This window comes from Xenopus tropicalis, chromosome 8, assembly GCF_000004195.4.
Source record: "Xenopus tropicalis strain Nigerian chromosome 8, UCB_Xtro_10.0, whole genome shotgun sequence".
NCBI classification, from domain to species: Eukaryota; Metazoa; Chordata; class Amphibia; order Anura; family Pipidae; genus Xenopus; species Xenopus tropicalis.
The window spans coordinates 4,394,342-4,413,081 of record NC_030684.2 but is presented as its reverse complement, the minus strand read 5'-3'; the positions used below and the strand labels follow the sequence as shown (position 1 = coordinate 4,413,081).

At 44.5% G+C, this 18,740-nt stretch overlaps 1 protein-coding gene across 1 annotated transcript in view; it reads right to left on the bottom strand.

The window, feature by feature from the left end:
* The window catches only part of cacna1b (calcium voltage-gated channel subunit alpha1 B), a 130,836-nt gene that overhangs the window by 31,259 nt on the left and 80,837 nt on the right, over nt 1–18,740 (bottom strand). Inside the window, exons 17-26 of the mRNA XM_031891027.1 lie at nt 18,626–18,732; nt 15,713–15,775; nt 13,034–13,141; nt 7,174–7,995; nt 6,867–7,048; nt 5,793–5,916; nt 5,531–5,660; nt 1,938–1,997; nt 927–1,033; nt 383–394 (exon numbers count right to left, since the gene is read on the bottom strand). Coding sequence (XP_031746887.1) covers nt 383–394; nt 927–1,033; nt 1,938–1,997; nt 5,531–5,660; nt 5,793–5,916; nt 6,867–7,048; nt 7,174–7,995; nt 13,034–13,141; nt 15,713–15,775; nt 18,626–18,732 — 1,715 coding nt within the window. The remainder of the gene's footprint in view (nt 1–382; nt 395–926; nt 1,034–1,937; nt 1,998–5,530; nt 5,661–5,792; nt 5,917–6,866; nt 7,049–7,173; nt 7,996–13,033; nt 13,142–15,712; nt 15,776–18,625; nt 18,733–18,740) is intronic.

The following is an 18,740-nucleotide window of genomic DNA, read 5'->3' as shown; positions in this document are numbered from 1 at the left end:
CCTTTCTGGAATTAACTCTAATGTTGACTTCATCTCCTTATTCTAGACTTGATGTTTGGGATGGGTACTTATTATAGAGAGGTTTCTCCTCGAACTTTATTCTGCAGTTCACTTGTTGGAATGAGTTACTTGAGAAGAAGGTTTTCTCCTCGTTCTCTTAGTAACCCTTTACATGAGTTTCTTTCTTTGTAGAACCTTACTATGGAGTTGACCCTGGGTTACTCAATAAGGACATGTTTCTCTACCTCTGGGGTGGGTGGATATGGAAAGGACGGATGAAGGCATTGCAATGCGTCTACATTATGGGTTGTTTGAAAAAAACAAAACATGTGCTCCCATACAGAGCAGTGCTGTATGTGCAGAGAAAGGAGATTCAATTTACCCAACAAAACTCCTACAGAGAAAGTGAGAGAGATTCCGGCAAAGGGGGGAAACAAAGAAAAAGACTTAGAATCAGTAAAGTTCACAGTAAATCTGAGTGTGGAACACCGCAATCATTTCACATTGGTATGATGTTATCATTATATGAATACAACGCTAGGCTATGCCTAACCACCCCTCGTCTACTCTACTTGGGATAACATGGACATTCCCTTGGCTACAGTATGAAGGTTAGAAGAAATATATTGTAGGTCCAGAATGGAAATAGGAACCTTCAAGGGACTATGAACAACTATCATGGATGCCCCTCTGCCCTCTGGAAGGTTCTAATGGCTCATAAGGAACCCAATTGGCTATTGCATGGTCTCTTTATATAGAAAAGTCTCCTATTTTAGCCATTTGTCCACTCCCAATAAACAGTATTGGAGACACAACCTTCTCCTTTTCACTGGAGCTAATGGAACAAAACACCCACTGGCTTCTCGACAACCCTTTTCCTTTTCAGTTTATTGCCCACAGGAATAATAAACATAAAGAATGCTTACGAGAAAGCAAAAGCCACCAGGGCACCGCTGACCACGATGAAATCCAAAATATTCCAAAGGTCTCTAAAATAGGATCCGGAATGAAGCAGCAGCCCAAGGTCAATCATCTGTGGATGGAAAATCCAAGGCAATGTTAAAGTCAGCCATAAAGCAGGGCAGGACTGCTGCTTACAATGGGGGGATCAGATAGGATCTGTGCCACTGTGACAGAATGCTCTGTTATACAGATAGCTAGAATCTCAGCCATAAAGCAGGGCAGGACTGCTGCTTACAATGGGGGATCAGATAGGATCTGTGCCACTGTGACAGAATGCTCTGTTATACAGATAGCTAGAATCTCAGCCATAAAGCAGGGCAGGACTGCTGCTTACAATGGGGGGATCAGATAGGATCTGTGCCACTGTGACAGAATGCTCTGTTATACAGATAGCTAGAATCTCAGCCATAAAGCAGGGCAGGACTGCTGCTTACAATGGGGGGGGGGTCAGATAGGATCTGTGCCACTGTGACAGAATGCTCTGTTATACAGATAGCTAGAATCTCAGCCATAAAGCAGGGCAGGACTGCTGCTTACAATGGGGGGGGATCAGATAGGATCTGTGCCACTGTGACAGAATGCTCTGTTATACAGATAGCTAGAATCTCAGCCATAAAGCAGGGCAGGACTGCTGCTTACAATGGGGGTGGGATCAGATAGGATCTGTGCCACTGTGACAGAATGCTCTGTTATACAGATAGCTAGAATCTCAGCCATAAAGCAGGGCAGGACTGCTGCTTACAATGGGGGGATCAGATAGGATCTGTGCCACTGTGACAGAATGCTCTGTTATACAGATAGCTAGAATCTCAGCCATAAAGCAGGGCAGGACTGCTGCTTACAATGGGGGGATCAGATAGGATCTGTGCCACTGTGACAGAATGCTCTGTTATACAGATAGCTAGAATCTCAGCCATAAAGCAGGGCAGGACTGCTGCTCACAATGTCAGCCTTCCCCTTTAAAAGTTTCTTACCTTTATCACCATCTCAAAAGTGAAGACTCCGGTAAAAATATAATCCATGTATTTTAGCACCTGAAAACGCAGAATGAACAACAGTTGAATGGAAGAAACCAGTATATATTATACAGTGCTCTGTATATTATGTGTGCAGCGATGGTCAGTTTGTTCCCAGACTACACATGGCTATAGCTGTCACTCTATACATACAGAGAGTTGTACAGGTATAGGACCTGTTATCCAGAATGCTCAGGACCGAGGGTATTCTGGATGAGAGGTCGTTCCGTAATTTGGATCTCCATACCTTAAATCTACCCCCAATAAGGGGTAATTATATCTTAGTTGGGATCAAGTACAGGTACTGTTTTATTATTACAGAGAAAAGGGAATCATTTAACCATTAAATAAACCCAATAGGGCTGTTCTGCCCCAATAAGGGGTAATTATATCTTAGTTGGGATCAAGTACAGGTACTGTTTTATTATTACAGAGAAAAGGGAATCATTTAACCATGAAATAAACCCAATAGGGCTGTTCTGCCCCCAATAAGGGGTAATTATATCTTAGTTGGGATCAAGTACAGGTACTGTTTTATTATTACAGAGAAAAGGGAATCATTTAACCATGAAATAAACCCAATAGGGCTGTTCTGCCCCAATAAGGGGTAATTATATCTTAGTTGGGATCAAGTACAGGTACTGTTTTATTATTACAGAGAAAAGGGAATCATTTAACCATTAAATAAACCCAATAGGGCTGTTCTGCCCCCAATAAGGGGTAATTATATCTTAGTTGGGATCAAGTACAGGTACTGTTTTATTATTACAGAGAAAAGGGAATCATTTAACCATTAAATAAACCCAATAGGGCTGTTCTGCCCCAATAAGGGGTAATTATATCTTAGTTGGGATCAAGTACAGGTACTGTTTTATTATTACAGAGAAAAGGGAATCATTTAACCATTAAATAAACCCAATAGGGCTGTTCTGCCCCCAATAAGGGGTAATTATATCTTAGTTGGGATCAAGTACAGGTACTGTTTTATTATTACAGAGAAAAGGGAATCATTTAACCATGAAATAAACCCAATAGGGCTGTTCTGCCCCAATAAGGGGTAATTATATCTTAGTTGGGATCAAGTACAGGTACTGTTTTATTATTACAGAGAAAAGGGAATCATTTAACCATTAAATAAACCCAATAGGGCTGTTCTGCCCCAATAAGGGGTAATTATATCTTAGTTGGGATCAAGTACAGGTACTGTTTTATTATTACAGAGAAAAGGGAATCATTTAACCATTAAATAAACCCAATAGGGCTGTTCTGCCCCCAATAAGGGGTAATTATATCTTAGTTGGGATCAAGTACAGGTACTGTTTTATTATTACAGAGAAAAGGGAATCATTTAACCATGAAATAAACCCAATAGGGCTGTTCTGCCCCCAATAAGGGGTAATTATATCTTAGTTGGGATCAAGTACAGGTACTGTTTTATTATTACAGAGAAAAGGGAATCATTTAACCATGAAATAAACCCAATAGGGCTGTTCTGCCCCCAATAAGTGGTAATTATATCTTAGTTGGGATCAAGTACAATTTACTTTCCCTTTAACTCAGCGGCTCATTCTTTATTTAGGAATCTGTGTGTGTAAATGTCGCTCCCGGCTGCACGACAAGGCTCCCTAGTGACTATATCTGCTCACAATCAATTATAAATGATGCCCTTTAATCCGGCAGCAGGAATGTGTGTCCCTCTTATTTGCACCATCTCTCCCGGCTGATCGGCACAGTGGGGGTCATTCGGAACGGGCAAACTAAGGAGCACGCTGCAGCGCCACCTTATGTTCGAAATCTCGGCAGTAAAGTGAGGTGGAACTGCTGATTTATTGGAGAAAGGAAGAATGGTGGGTCGCCTTAACGTTAGCTTTTAATACATTATAGAATGGCCAATTCTAAGCAACTTTTCAATTGGTCTTTATTATTTATTTTTTATAGTTTCTGAATTATTTGCCTTCTGACTCAAATGGGGGTCACTGACCCCGGCAGCCAAACCCTATTGCTCTGTGAGGCTCCAGTTTTATTGTTATTGTTACTTTTTATTCCTTATCTTTCTATTCAGCCCCTCCCTTATTTGTATTCCAGTTTCACATTCAAACCACACCCTGGTTGCTAAGGTAAATTGAGCCCTAGCAACAGGATAACTGACCCCAGCAGCCAAAACCTATTGCTCTGTGAGGCTCCAGTGTTATTGTTATTGTTACTTTTTATTATTTATTTTTCTAGTCAGGTCCCTCCCCTATTCATATACCAGTCTCTCATTTAAACCACTCCTTTGTTGCTAAGGTCATTTGAACCTTAGCAACCAGATAACTGCCGGCGTCAAACTGAAGAGTTACTGAACAAAAAGTAAAATCATTAAAAAAAAACGCAAATAATCAAAAATGAAGACCAACTGCAATTTTTGATAAAATATTACTGTCTACATTGTACTAAAAATTGACTCATTGACTCATTTAAACCACTCCCTGGTTGCCAAGGTAATCTGAACCCTAGCAACCAGATAACTGCCGACGTCAAACTGGAGAGTTACTGAACAAAAAGTGAAATAATTAAAAAAAAAACACAAATAATCAACAATGAAGACCAATTGCAATTTTTTTTAGAATATTACTGTCTATATCGTACTAAAAATTGACTCATTTAAACTACTCCCTGGTTGCTAAGGTCATTTGAACCTTAGCAACCAGATAACTGCTGACGTCAAACTGGAGAGTTACTGAACAAAAAGTGAAATAATTAAAAAAAAAGCACAAATAATCAACAATGAAGACCAATTGCAATTTTTTTTAGAATATTACTGTCTATATCGTACTAAAAATTGACTCATTTAAACTACTCCCTGGTTGCTAAGGTCATTTGAACCTTAGCAACCAGATAACTGCTGACGTCAAACTGGAGAGTTACTGAACAAAAAGTGAAATAATTAAAAAAAAAGCACAAATAATCAACAATGAAGACCAATTGCAATTTTTTTTAGAATATTACTGTCTATATCATACTAAAAATTGACTCATTTAAACTACTCCCTGGTTGCTAAGGTCATTTGAACCCTGGCAACCGGATAACTGCTGACGTCAAACTGGAGAGTTACTGAACAAAAAGTGAAATCATTAAAAAAACATCACAAATAATAAAAAATGAAGACCAATTGCAATATTTTTTAGAATATTACTGTCTACATTGTACTAAAAATTGACTCATTGACTCATTGAAACCACTCCCTGGTTGCTAAGGTCATTTGAACCCTAGCAACCAGATAACTGCTGACGTCAAACTGAACAATAAGTGAAATCATTAAAAAAAAACACAAATAATCAAAAAAGAAGACCAACTGCAATTTTTTATAAAATATTACTGTCTATATCGTACTAAAAATTGACTCAAAGGTGAACCACCCCTTTAAAGAGACAGTAACAAAAAGAATATCTGCTTTGCACCGCCCACTTCCTGTGTTGTCACAGCCAACCAGGAAATGAAGGGTGCACAGCATAAACATTCCCCCCAAGCCTCGGACAAGCACACCGATAACTATTCATCTTTGTACCCACATCATTGCGGGGTGCGTCGGCCTGCACGGGATCTTCCGCCGCCAGGGCAATGCTGCTCAGCGCAATCACGACCAGGATAACCATCTCGAAGTAGCGCAGGTTGACGATGTAATGGCAGAGACGGCGCACTCTGTGGGGTGAAGAAAAACAGCTATTCTATCTATAGATATATATATATATATGAGAATGAGCCCCCTGTGTGGGGGCGGAGTCTGAAAGCTGTGAGGCGGAGTGATTTGTAGCATTAGGCGCATCTACTTACGGATTGGTGGTACTAAAGATGAACATGGAACTGTACGGCAGGATCTGCTTGGGACCATTCTTGGTCAGGTCGTCTTCCATCTCTTTCTTCTCCTCAGACTTCCCATCGAAATCCACATTATTGACTGCAAAAGATTCAATGTCCCAGGAAACCGCATATGTATAAGTACAAATATACAGAGAGGGAATGTTCTGGGCACACAATAAGCTGTACCCCCATACTGTACTGTCTAAGGGAAACACTATGGCACCTCCTACCCATATGTATAAATACAAATATACAGAGAAGGAATGTTCTGGGCACACAATAAGCTGTACCCCCATACTGTACTGTCTAAGGGAAACACTATGGCACCTCCTACCCATATGTATAAATACAAATATACAGAGAGGGAATGTTCTGGGCACACAATAAGCTGTACCCCCATACTGTACTGTCTAAGGGAAACACTATGGCACCTCCTACCCATATGTATAAATACAAATATACAGAGAGGGAATGTTCTGGGCACACAATAAGCTGTACCCCCATACTGTACTGTCTAAGGGAAACACTATGGCACCCCCTACCCATATGTATAAATACAAATATACAGAGAAGGAATGTTCTGGGCACACAATAAGCTGTACCCCCATACTGTACTGTCTAAGGGAAACACTATGGCACCCCCTACCCATATGTATAAATACAAATATACAGAGAAGGAATGTTCTGGGCACACAATAAGCTGTACCCCCATACTGTACTGTCTAAGGGAAACACTATGGCACCCCCTACCCATATGTATAAATACAAATATACAGAGAAGGAATGTTCTGGGCACACAATAAGCTGTACCCCCATACTGTACTGTCTAAGGGAAACACTATGGCACCTCCTACCCATATGTATAAATACAAATATACAGAGAGGGAATGTTCTGGGCACACAATAAGCTGTACCTCCATACTGTACTGTCTAAGGGAAACACTATGGCACCCCCTACCCATATGTATAAATACAAATATACAGAGAGGGAATGTTCTGGGCACACATTATTACTAAGGAGGCTCCAATCACTATTCCCGCACTTACTAGGGATGACGGCACTTTCTCCAGGGGGCGCTGTGATGGTCACTGGAATATTGATGGTGCTGCTTCTCTCCGGGTGGGGCAGAGCCATACGGTTGACATTCTTCTGGTTATCGGCATCTTCTGGCTGCTCGGCCAACTGCTGCAACCCACCTGGTGGAAGCTCCGACTCATTGCGGTTTTCCCTATGGCCAAAAGAAGTGGCTGTTTAGTAATTAGACATCAATATATCCACAATAATACATCTAGATAGCCCTACAGCTGCTGCCTCTGTATTTAGGCCCTACAGATCAACTTCTCCAGAACATACCTTGGCCTATGATTGCGGTGCTCTTTCTCTGCTGATTCGCCGTCTTTGTTCTCCTTCTTATCTTCGGTGTCGTAAGTCGAGAGTGCTTTATGTCTATTGCGATGCCGTGACCTTGGGGGTTCCTCACCATTCTCCCCAGTTCCCCTGTTGGTTCCCTCCCCCTCTCTGTTTCCAGATCTGGAACCGCCGCCTCTGTGCCGGGATTTTCTTTCGCCCTTACCACCAGAGGGTGGCTGGCCATTGCCTTCTTTGCCCTGCCTATCTGCTGAATGGCGGTGGGTACGGTGTCGCCGGTGCTCTCTCTCCGTCCCGTCCTCAGGGGAAGCCCTTCTATGGTGTCGCTTGCCCCTTTCCTGACTGCGGTTCCTCTCCCCCCTTCCCGTTTCCTTACTCCCATCCTCTTCCTTGCTGCGACTCCTATGTTGTCGTTGACGTTCCTCTCTATCATTACTTCCTGAATCTCCATTATGGTTGCCGTTCTCTCTCCCTCCACCATTGGGTTCTCCACGATCACGGTGCCGGTGCTGTTTACGTGCTGAGGGCTCAGTAGTCACACCAGGAACTGGTTCTATTTCGTTTGGAGCTGGGGCATCTGGGCTTCCATCTTTTGTCTCAGTTGAGTCCTGAGGTTCCACCAAAAGTGGCCGGTCCATATGACTCTTCATATCAGGCCTTAGGTGTAGGGTGGTGGCATAACGCAGACGGTCCTCGGGTTCCAACTCACTGTAGAGGGCCTCACAGCTGGCGCGGAAATTGTGCTTTCGAATCTGGCTGGTTCGCTGCTCCCACACGGAGCGACACTTGGTCGAATTCTGCTGTTTGCTACAGAAGGAAAGAAATGAAGGGCAGAAGAAAGACATGGTCAACACGTTTCTACGAGATCAAAAACGGCAATTGACAGTACAAGGGTTAAGTATTAGACCGAAGGCGAAGATGTTAGAGAGGAGGACGTTAGCTGAGGAGGTGTCAGTAGAGCGGAGAACCAACGGGTGCTATGAGGAAAGTGTGTGATAATTCGGAACGGTGGGTGGAAGGCATGAAACGCGTTGGCTTACAACATGAATAAAACATGGACAGACGGAAGCAGAAACTCACAACAGGACACATTTGGGAGGTGGAAGGTGACAGTGGTAAGAACTAAGACAAGGGGGTGGTGAACAAAAACATCATAATTAGTCCATAGCAGGAGATTCTCCAGTGGACAGCGAGGAGCTTGAGAATAAGCCACAGTTTCAGATCTCATGGTTCATACCCTAAGCTTGAGAAGCTTGAGAATAAGCCACAGTTAAGGATCTCATGGTTCATACCCTAAACTTGAGAAGCTTGAGAATAAGCCACAGTTGAGGATCTCATGGTTCATACCCTAAACTTGAGAAGCTTGAGAATAAGCCACAGTTAAGGATCTCATGGTTCATACCCTAACCTTGAGAAGCTTGAAAATAAGCCACAGTTGAGGATCTCATGGTTCATACCCTAAACTTGAGAAGCTTGAGAATAAGCCACAGTTAAGGATCTCATGGTTCATACCCTAACCTTGAGAATCTTGAAAATAAGCCACAGTTGAGGATCTCATGGTTCATACCCTAAACTTGAGATCCTCAACTGTTGCTTATTCTCAAGCTTCTCAAGTTTAGGGTATGAACCATGAGATCCTCAACTGTGGCTTATTCTCAAGCCTCTCAAGTTTAGGGTATGAACCATGAGATCCTCAACTGTGGCTTATTCTCAAGCTTAGGGTATGAACCATGAGATCCTCAACTGTGGCTTATTCTCAAGCTTCTCAAGCTTAGGGTATGAACAATGAGATCCTCAACTGTGGCTTATTCTCAAGCTTCTCAAGTTTAGGGTATGAACCATGAGATCCTCAACTGTTGCTTATTCTCAAGCTTCTCATGGTTCATACCCTAAGCTTGAGAAGCTTAAGAATAAGCCACAGTTGAGGATCTCATGGTTCATACCCTAAGCTTGAGAAGCTTGAGAATAAGCCACAGTTGAGGATCTCATGGTTCATACCCTAACCTTGAGAAGCTTGAGAATAAACCACAGTTGAGGATCTCATGGTTCATACCCTAAGCTTGAGAATAAGCCACAGTTGAAGATCTCATGGTTCATACCCTAAACAGTTTAAGTTGAAGCCCCTGCTCTACTGCCCCATTGGGTATTCCCCCCACCAAACACAAGACCCTATGAATTGATCAACATAATATCTCATCCAATTCCCAGCATCCCTTATTGTATCAAAGAAACATCTGGCTGTCCCGCTCTAGTTGTAGACCATATTCCCAGGGCCACCGTATCCTCAGGCCCAGCAAATAAAGAATTGGTGGGGGGGGGGGGTTAAACCATTCGCCTGAATCTGGGGGGGGGGCAACGATAAGCAAAACACATTAAGAAAATATTTGTTGACGGAGGAGTCCTGGAAAAGCCACACGCCTCAGTGCTTCTGGCAGGCAATTTGGCACAGTCCGAGGCTCAGCCCTAACGAGCTTGCTCTGCAAAAGGAATCTGCCGAAAAAGCTCCTTGTGGGAAAGGCAAAAAAGTTGCAACAGAAAAAGTCGAGAATTGATTTAACGTTGGCTGGAAAAAGATCCGGCCCATGTAATGTAGACATGACATGACTTCCATGGCCAAAGTTCATTGGTGTTGTGTTTGTTTTATGCTTCTCAAATCAATCATCTTCTACTCCAAAAAGGTTTCCTGTCTGCGAGTTTCTCGGTTTCAAGATATTATCTTTAACTTGTTGAGACCCGCAATTGTGTAGTACACACACACCCACTTAGGGTCTTGTAGCTTCGAGAATATGAGTGTGCTTCCTACTGTGTGATGAGTTGCTCTACACAAGAACAACACGGACGGGGAGAGAGCAGAATGCATGGGATTTCAGAGCCAGCGGGAGCCTGGGAAGAACAGGCTAATTTGCATACTGATGAGGACTATTTTTGCAACGCTGGCTTCTTTAACGAGGACAGTGCAATTAGCTGCTCCCGGGCGCCTCCGAGGCACTTCCTCTATAGAAGTCAGACTCCCCCTTCAGGATATGAGACACCCACGAGCATTTTCACACCCGAGAGTTAAATTGGATAGAGCCGGATTAGACTGTCATCCGCTACGAGAGAGAGGGGCCGGGTGGGTTTTGTGAGGACAGAAATGAGGACAAGGCGGTAGGAAGATTCCCTTGGAATTCTATGTGATTCTTAGGGGGCCACATAGGATCACGGCTGTTGGATTTCTTAAGGAAAAGTAATTTTCCAGTCCTTCACCAAAATACTCTTCTTTGTGGGGAAAAAAGCCTCCGGCTGTCTCAGCCTCATCGTTTGGCAGGCGAGTGTCTGTAGGTTGATCACCCCACGCTATGGAAAGCATTCAGTTACGTCAAAACTAATCCCACTTCTACCACTGGGCATATTCTGTCAGTCATTTAGAAATACATCATGGGATAAACATCATGACGGCTCAAACCAACCACCCTTTAGGAACCCCTAGACAATACAAGTGCCATCATGATGGCTCAAACCAACCACCCTTTAGGAACCCCTAGACAATACAAGCACCATCATGACGGCTCAAACCAAACACCATTTAGGAACCCCCTAGACAATACAAGTGCCATCATGACAGCTCAAACCAATCACCCTTTAGGAACCCCTAGACAATACAAGTGCCATCATGATGGCTCAAACCAACCACCCTTTAGGAACCCATAGACAATACAAGTGCCATCATGACGGCTCAAACAAACCAACCTTTAGGAACCCCTAGACAATACAAGTGCCATCATGATGGCTCAAACCAACCACCCTTCAGGAACCCCCTAGACAATACAATTACCATCATGATGGCTCAAACCAACCACCCTCTAGGAACCCCTAGACAATACAAGTGCCATCATGATGGCTCAAACCAACCACCCTTCAGGAACCCCCTAGACAATACAATTACCATCATGACGGCTCAAACCAACCACCCATTAGGAACTCCTAGACAATACAAGTGCCATCATGATGACTCAAATCAACCACCCTTTAGGAACCCCTAGACAATACAAGTGCCATCATGACGGCTCAAACCAACCACCCATTAGGAACTCCTAGACAATACAAGTGCCATCATGATGGCTCAAACCAACCACCCTTCAGGAACCCCTAGACAATACAAGTGCCATCATGATGGCTCAAACCAACCACCCATTTGGAACTCTTAGACAATACAAGTGCCATCATGATGGCTCAAACCAACCACCCATTATGAACTCCTAGACAATACAAGTGCCATCATGATGGCTCAAACCAACCACCCATTAGGAACTCCTAGACATTACAAGTGCCATCATGACGTCTCAAACCAACCACCCTTTAGGAACCCCTAGACAATACAAGTGCCATCATGACGGCTCAAACCAACCACCCTTTAGGAACCCCTAGACAATACAAGTGCCATCATGACGGCTCAAACCAACCACCCTTTAGGAACCCCTAGACAATACAAGTGCCATCATGACAACTCAAACCAACCACCCTTTAGGAACTCCTAGACAATACAAGTGCCATCATGATGGCTCAAACCAACCACCCTTTAGGAACCCCTAGACAATACAAGTGCCATCATGACGGCTCAAACCAACTACCCTTTAGGAACCCCTAGACAATAAAATTGCCATCATGATGGCTCAAACCAACCACCCTTCAGGAACCCCTAGACAATACAAGTGCCATCATGACGGCTCAAACCAACCACCCTTTAGGAACTCCTAGACAATACAATTGCCATCATGATGGCTCAAACCAACCACCCTCTAGGAACCCCTAGACAATACAAGTGCCATCATGACGGCTCAAACCAACCACCCTTTAGGAACTCCTAGACAATACAATTGCCATCATGATGGCTCAAAACAACCACCCTTTAGGAACCCCTATACAATACAAGTGCCATCATTTATCTTCCAGGCTGTCGGCCATACCACCTACAGGTTGCTAGGGCAAACGACTACAAAGAAGGTGGGCTACTCTGTAAAAAATAAAGGCATTCCCTCCAAAGAGTTGCTACTATTTATTTTTCATCTTTCTATACCGTCAGTCTAATTAGAGAGAAGAGAAATTTCTGTGTTACTCTAAAAACACTTTTTGTAGCCAACCCCCCCCCCCCACCACCAACGCTTCCTTTGTTCCGTCCATTGTAGAGGATATTTCTTTGCCTTTATCTGCTATTATATAACAGCTGCTTGTTGAACCTGCTGGGTCTTTTTGCTCTTTTCCATGCGGTTGCGGGAAACTCAGAATGTAGAACAGCTGGGGGTTATGTCAGTGATGTTTCCTCCAGTCGAGCGTGCGATGGAGAGATTTTGCCCCCTCCCCCCCCCCGGATTCAGGCGAAAGGTTTTTGCATCCCGATTTCAGCCCTGAAGATGATTTATTTGACAAAAACACATTTATATGGAGAAAAAACAATGAGCAGATTGACATTGTGACGTCACCGGTGGAGGTGACACCGACTGACATTGTGACATCGCTGAAAACCCCGGGGCGTCGCTCCAACGGAGACAGCACTAAAGTCAATGGAAGTGACAGTTACGGAGAGGTGACAGACAAGCGGAGACATCCCGGGCTATGTATCATGATCCAGGCAAGGGCAAATGGGGGCTCATCTGGGGCAGATACGCCGCTCTGCTGAATCTGCTTCTAATTCCCCAAAACATGAGAGTTGGAGCTCAAAACAATTGGAGCAGATTTAATTGGAATAATCTCGGCCAATCCGGACTCTTGATACATAGCAAAAATGGACACAAATGTTAGCCCCTCCCCTTAAAGACACACACACACACACAATACGGGACACGAACACAACGGCAACGACAGATACCAAGGATCCATGGCATGCAGATGTCGGGCACAGCTGGGCGCCAACTCCCAGGCTGATGGGTATGCTGGGAGTTGGGTTTTAATGACCGCGGAACAGACTGACGGGTCCCTTATCGCAAAAAAGAAAAGAACACAAATGAGGGCGACACACAGAGATTACATTGAACACATTAGGGGGGAGGGTGTGGGGGGGGCAATATTATACAAAGTGCCAACTGAAGTCTAGGAACGCCCAACTGGCAGTATGCTTAATTAATACTCTTGCAGTGTAGCTTATTGTATACAGTAACCAACCCATAACCTTAAGGGAAAATGTAGGAATGTTCTGGGCACACAATAAGCTGTACCCTCATACTGTACTGTCTAAGGGAAACACTATGGCACCTCCCTCCCATATGTATAAATACAAATATACAGAGAAGGAATGTTCTGGGCACACAATAAGCTGTACCCCCATACTGTACTGTCTAAGGGAAACACTATGGCACCTCCCTCCCATATGTATAAATACAAATATACAGAGAGGGAATGTTCTGGGCACACAATAAGCTGTACCCTCATACTGTACTGTCTAAGGGAAACATTATGGCACCCCCTACCCATATGTATAAATACAAATATACAGAGAAGGAATGTTCTGGGCACACAATAAGCTGTACCCCCATACTGTACTGTCTAAGGGAAACACTATGGCACCTCCCTCCCATATGTATAAATACAAATATACAGAGAAGGAATGTTCTGGGCACACAATAAGCTGTACCCCCATACTGTACTGTCTAAGGGAAACACTATGGCACCTCCCTCCCATATGTATAAATACAAATATACAGAGAGGGAATGTTCTGGGCACACAATAAGCTGTACCCTCATACTGTACTGTCTAAGGGAAACATTATGGCACCCCCTACCCATATGTATAAATACAAATATACAGAGAAGGAATGTTCTGGGCACACAATAAGCTGTACCCCCATACTGTACTGTCTAAGGGAAACACTATGGCACCTCCCTCCCATATGTATAAATACAAATATACAGAGAAGGAATGTTCTGGGCACACAATAAGCTGTACCCCCATACTGTACTGTCTAAGGGAAACACTATGGCACCCCCTACCCATATGTATAAATACAAATATACAGAGAAGGAATGTTCTGGGCACACAATAAGCTGTACCCCCATACTGTACTGTCTAAGGGAAACACTATGGCACCCCCTACCCATATGTATAAATACAAATATACAGAGAAGGAATGTTCTGGGCACACAATAAGCTGTACCCCCATACTGTACTGTCTAAGGGAAACACTATGGCACCCCCTACCCATATGTATAAATACAAATATACAGAGAGGGAATGTTCTGGGCACACAATAAGCTGTACCCCCCATACTGTACTGTCTAAGGGAAACACTATGGCACCTCCTACCCATATGTATAAATACAAATATACAGAGAGGGAATGTTCTGGGCACACAATAAGCTGTACCCCCATACTGTACTGTCTAAGGGAAACACTATGGTACCCCCTACCCATATGTATAAATACAAATATACAGAGAAGGAATGTTCTGGGCACACAATAAGCCCCCACCCCCATACTGTACTGTCTAAGGGAAACACTATGGCACCCCCTACCCATATGTATAAATACAAATATACAGAGAAGGAATGTTCTGGGCACACAATAAGCTGTACCCCCATACTGTACTGTCTAAGGGAAACACTATGGCACCCCCTACCCATATGTATAAATACAAATATACAGAGAAGGAATGTTCTGGGCACACAATAAGCTGTACCCCCATACTGTACTGTCTAAGGGAAACACTATGGCACCCCCTACCCATATGTATAAATACAAATATACAGAGAGGGAATGTTCTGGGCACACAATAAGCTGTACCCCCATACTGTACTGTCTAAGGGAAACACTATGGCACCCCCTACCCATATGTATAAATACAAATATACAGAGAGGGAATGTTCTGGGCACACAATAAGCTGTACCCCCATACTGTACTGTCTAAGGGAAACACTATGGCACCCCCTACCCATATGTATAAATACAAATATACAGAGAAGGAATGTTCTGGGCACACAATAAGCTGTACCCCCATACTGTACTGTCTAAGGGAAACACTATGGCACCCCCTACCCATATGTATAAATACAAATATACAGAGAGGGAATGTTCTGGGCACACAATAAGCTGTACCCCCATACTGTACTGTCTAAGGGAAACACTATGGCACCCCCTACCCATATGTATAAATACAAATATACAGAGAGGGAATGTTCTGGGCACACAATATGCTTCGAGCACTACAATGAGTGTAACAATGAGATGCAGAGTTGGAAGGAGCAATAGCCAAAGAGTGAGGAGAAAGAAAGGAGGGAGAATGAAAGGAAGACAGGAAGCGCTAAAGAGAATTAAAGGGGAAGTCATTAGCAGCGCACAGGTTTATTTCACGCAAGCGAAGAGGGACATTTTCATTGGCCGACCTCGCGTACAACACTTGGGTCCCACAGGAAAAATGTGAATGTCTGGTTAATGGGGGAAGAGATTTAGAAGTATATATATATGCTCTGTGTATATATATATATATATTTATGTAAGTATAGGTAGTAAATAAATCAGTCCACACAGTGAATATCGTAACAGAGGGCAACTCACGGTGAATTTACGTTGGAGACGGACGAGCTCCGAGATATTGCACCTTGAGTTTGCTTTACAAAACTGCACATGCAAGAAAAAAAAAGTGAGAAATAAAATATATCAAAACTATAAAAACAAACGTGTACACGGGGGGGGGGGGGGTGGGGGAGAACTCCATCAACGTCTTACTCGGCAAAGCGACAGGAACCAGCGATGAAATTAAAAAAGGTCCCAATGAGTAAGACGTTGATGATCTGCCGCGGGGGAAGAAGAGCGAAGGGTAAAGGAACATGGAAAAAAGGGGGTTCAAATAAAAAAAATCATTTAAAAAGTTGGGGGGGGGGGCAACGGAATTGAGTAGATGAAGGATTTATACGAGGGGGGGCCCGGACCTCCAGCTTTAGGAAAAATGCACTGCATTTTTTTCATGAGCGTTCCGCCATAATGGGGGGGGGGGGGTCCGGTAATGGAGACAAAGGGAGGGGAACATGGGAAAATGGAGAGAGGGGTGGAGCCTCGCCCTTGGGGTGCATTAAGGACCAAGGCGGGCGTCAAGGGGAAGGAAGACAAAGACAAGGGTCGGAGAAGGCAAAGGAAAAATAGTTCTTTTGGTTAACCCCTTCATGCCTGGGCTCTAGATCTCACATAGGATCTCTCTCTCTCGCTTAAATCTGATATTGAGGGACACAGAGTCTGGGTGGTCACCGAGAAGGAATGCTCTGGGCGCCTAAGGCACCGGGATCATCCTCTGCCGTCTGTCATAGTCAGACTCGGCCCCCCTCGGCAATGAAGGGGTTGCAGAAATGAAGAGAAGGACATAACAGTATAAAGGGGGGGGGGGGAAGAAAAAAAAAAAAAGCAAGACAGGCAAAACAACTTCCTAGACTGAGTGCTAGCTCTGCGGGCAAGCTGCGCAACTTGCACTAAGATGCCTCCAAGTGGGGTTTGTAGGGTTTATGCTTTAGAGGGGATAGAGGGGCAACCTGATGCCGGGGCTTTGGGGGAATATATTAAAGTGCATTTATACGGATTGTCCCTTTAGGGGTCAATGGAGAATGACCCCTATATCCTTCTCTGCTCCCCTAAATCCTTATTTGCTCTCCTCAATTCTTCTCTGCTCCCCTATTTCCTTCTCTGCTCCCCTAAATCCTTCTCCACTCTCAATCCTTTTCCGCTCCCCTCAATCCTTCTGCGCTCCCCAATATTCTTCTCCACCCCCTAAATCCTTCTCGGCTCCCCTATATCCTTCTCTGCTCCCCTAAATCCTTCTCTGCTCCCCTAAATCCTTCTCTGCTCCCCTATATCTTTCTCTGCTCCCCTATATCCTTCTCTGCTTCCCTCAATCCTTCTCCACTCCCCCTAAATCCTCCTCTGCTCCCCTAAATCCTTCTGTGCTCCACAATATCCTTCTCCACCCCCTAAATCCTTCTCCGCTCCCCTAAATCCTTCTCTGCTCCCATAAATCCTTCCCTGGGTCCCTATATCCTTCTCTGCTCCCCTAAATCCTTCTCTGCTCCCCTATATCCTTCTCTGCTTCCCTCAATCCTTCTCCACTCCCCCTAAATCCTCCTCTGCTCCCCTAAATCCTTCTGTGCTCCACAATATCCTTCTCCACCCCCTAAATCCTTCTCCGCTCCCCTAAATCCTTCTCTGCTCCCATAAATCCTTCCCTGGGTCCCTATATCCTTCTCTGCTCCCCTAAATCCTTCTGCACTCCCCTATATCCTTTGCCGCTTCCCTAAATCCTTCTCCACTCCCCTAAATCCTTCTCCGCTTCCATAAATCCTCATATGCACCCCTTAATCCTTCTCCACTCTCCTAAATCCTTCTCTGCTCCCCCATATCCTTCTCCGCTCCCCTAAATCCTCATATGCACCCCTTAATCCTTCTCCACTCTCCTAAATCCTCCTCTGCTCCCCTATATCCTTCTCCGCTCCCCTAAATCCTCATATGCACCCCTTAATCCTTCTCCACTCTCCTAAATCCTTCTCTGCTCCCCTATATCCTTCTCCGCTCCCCTAAATCCTCATATGCACTCCTTAATCCTTCTCCACCCCCCTATATCCTTCTCTGCTCCCCTAAATCCTCCTACACACCCCTAAATCATTCTCAGCTCCCATAAATCCTTCTCCGCTCCCCTAAATCCTCATATGCACCCCTAAATCCTTCTCTGCTGCCCTATATACTTCTCCGCTCTCCTAAATCCTCATATACACCCCTTAACCATTCTCCACCCCCCTCAATCCTTTCCCGCTCCCCTCAATCCTTCCCCGCTCCCCTATATCCATGAGTTAAATAGTCCCTATCTCTGTTTATAGCCTCAGTACTCCAAGTATTTAGGTGACAATATAGAATATCCCTGGAAATCACCAGCTGGCGGTTGCGCCCGGCTGGCATGTTGGCGTGACCCGTCTGGGCGCCAGCTGATCCCGTCTCTCACTGTAACATCTGCTTCTCCTGAGCAGAGATTTCAGTGCCGGAGGGGACAGCGATGTCTTTGTGCTGCGAATAAACTGCCTCGGCCATTGCTAATCCGCTTTCTAGGGCACAGAGAAGGTTGCGGAGTCCATAAGGGAAAGTAGGGGGCGCTCTGTAGGCAGGGGGGGGGCAGCGAGAGAGATTTATACCAGGGGATCCTGTGAGAGGCACCAATAAGGCTGGTAGGATGCAATATGGCAGCTCCAGTACAGGGTATGAGGTAGGTAATCTAAGCAGCCTTGCGGTTGGTCTGACTCTGCCTCTCGCAAAAAGATCAACAAACCAACAAAAATAAAAGAGACGGCCCAAAGGCACACAGTCATAGAGCGTCACTGCGTCGTGCTAAAGAGTTAACTTTCCCTTTAAAATAAAAAAAAAATCATATTACGGGCAGCGCTTGGTGCTGAACATTTGGGGGAGAAAAATGGAATTTTGGGGAGGTTTGATCCTTACGCTGTGATGGACAGGTTGGCGGCGGACATGGGGCTGACTTCCGCCACTTCTTTGGCTTTTTGTAGCGCCAGCTTCTGGTTGGTGGCTTCTTCCATCTCTTCTTCATCCTATGAGA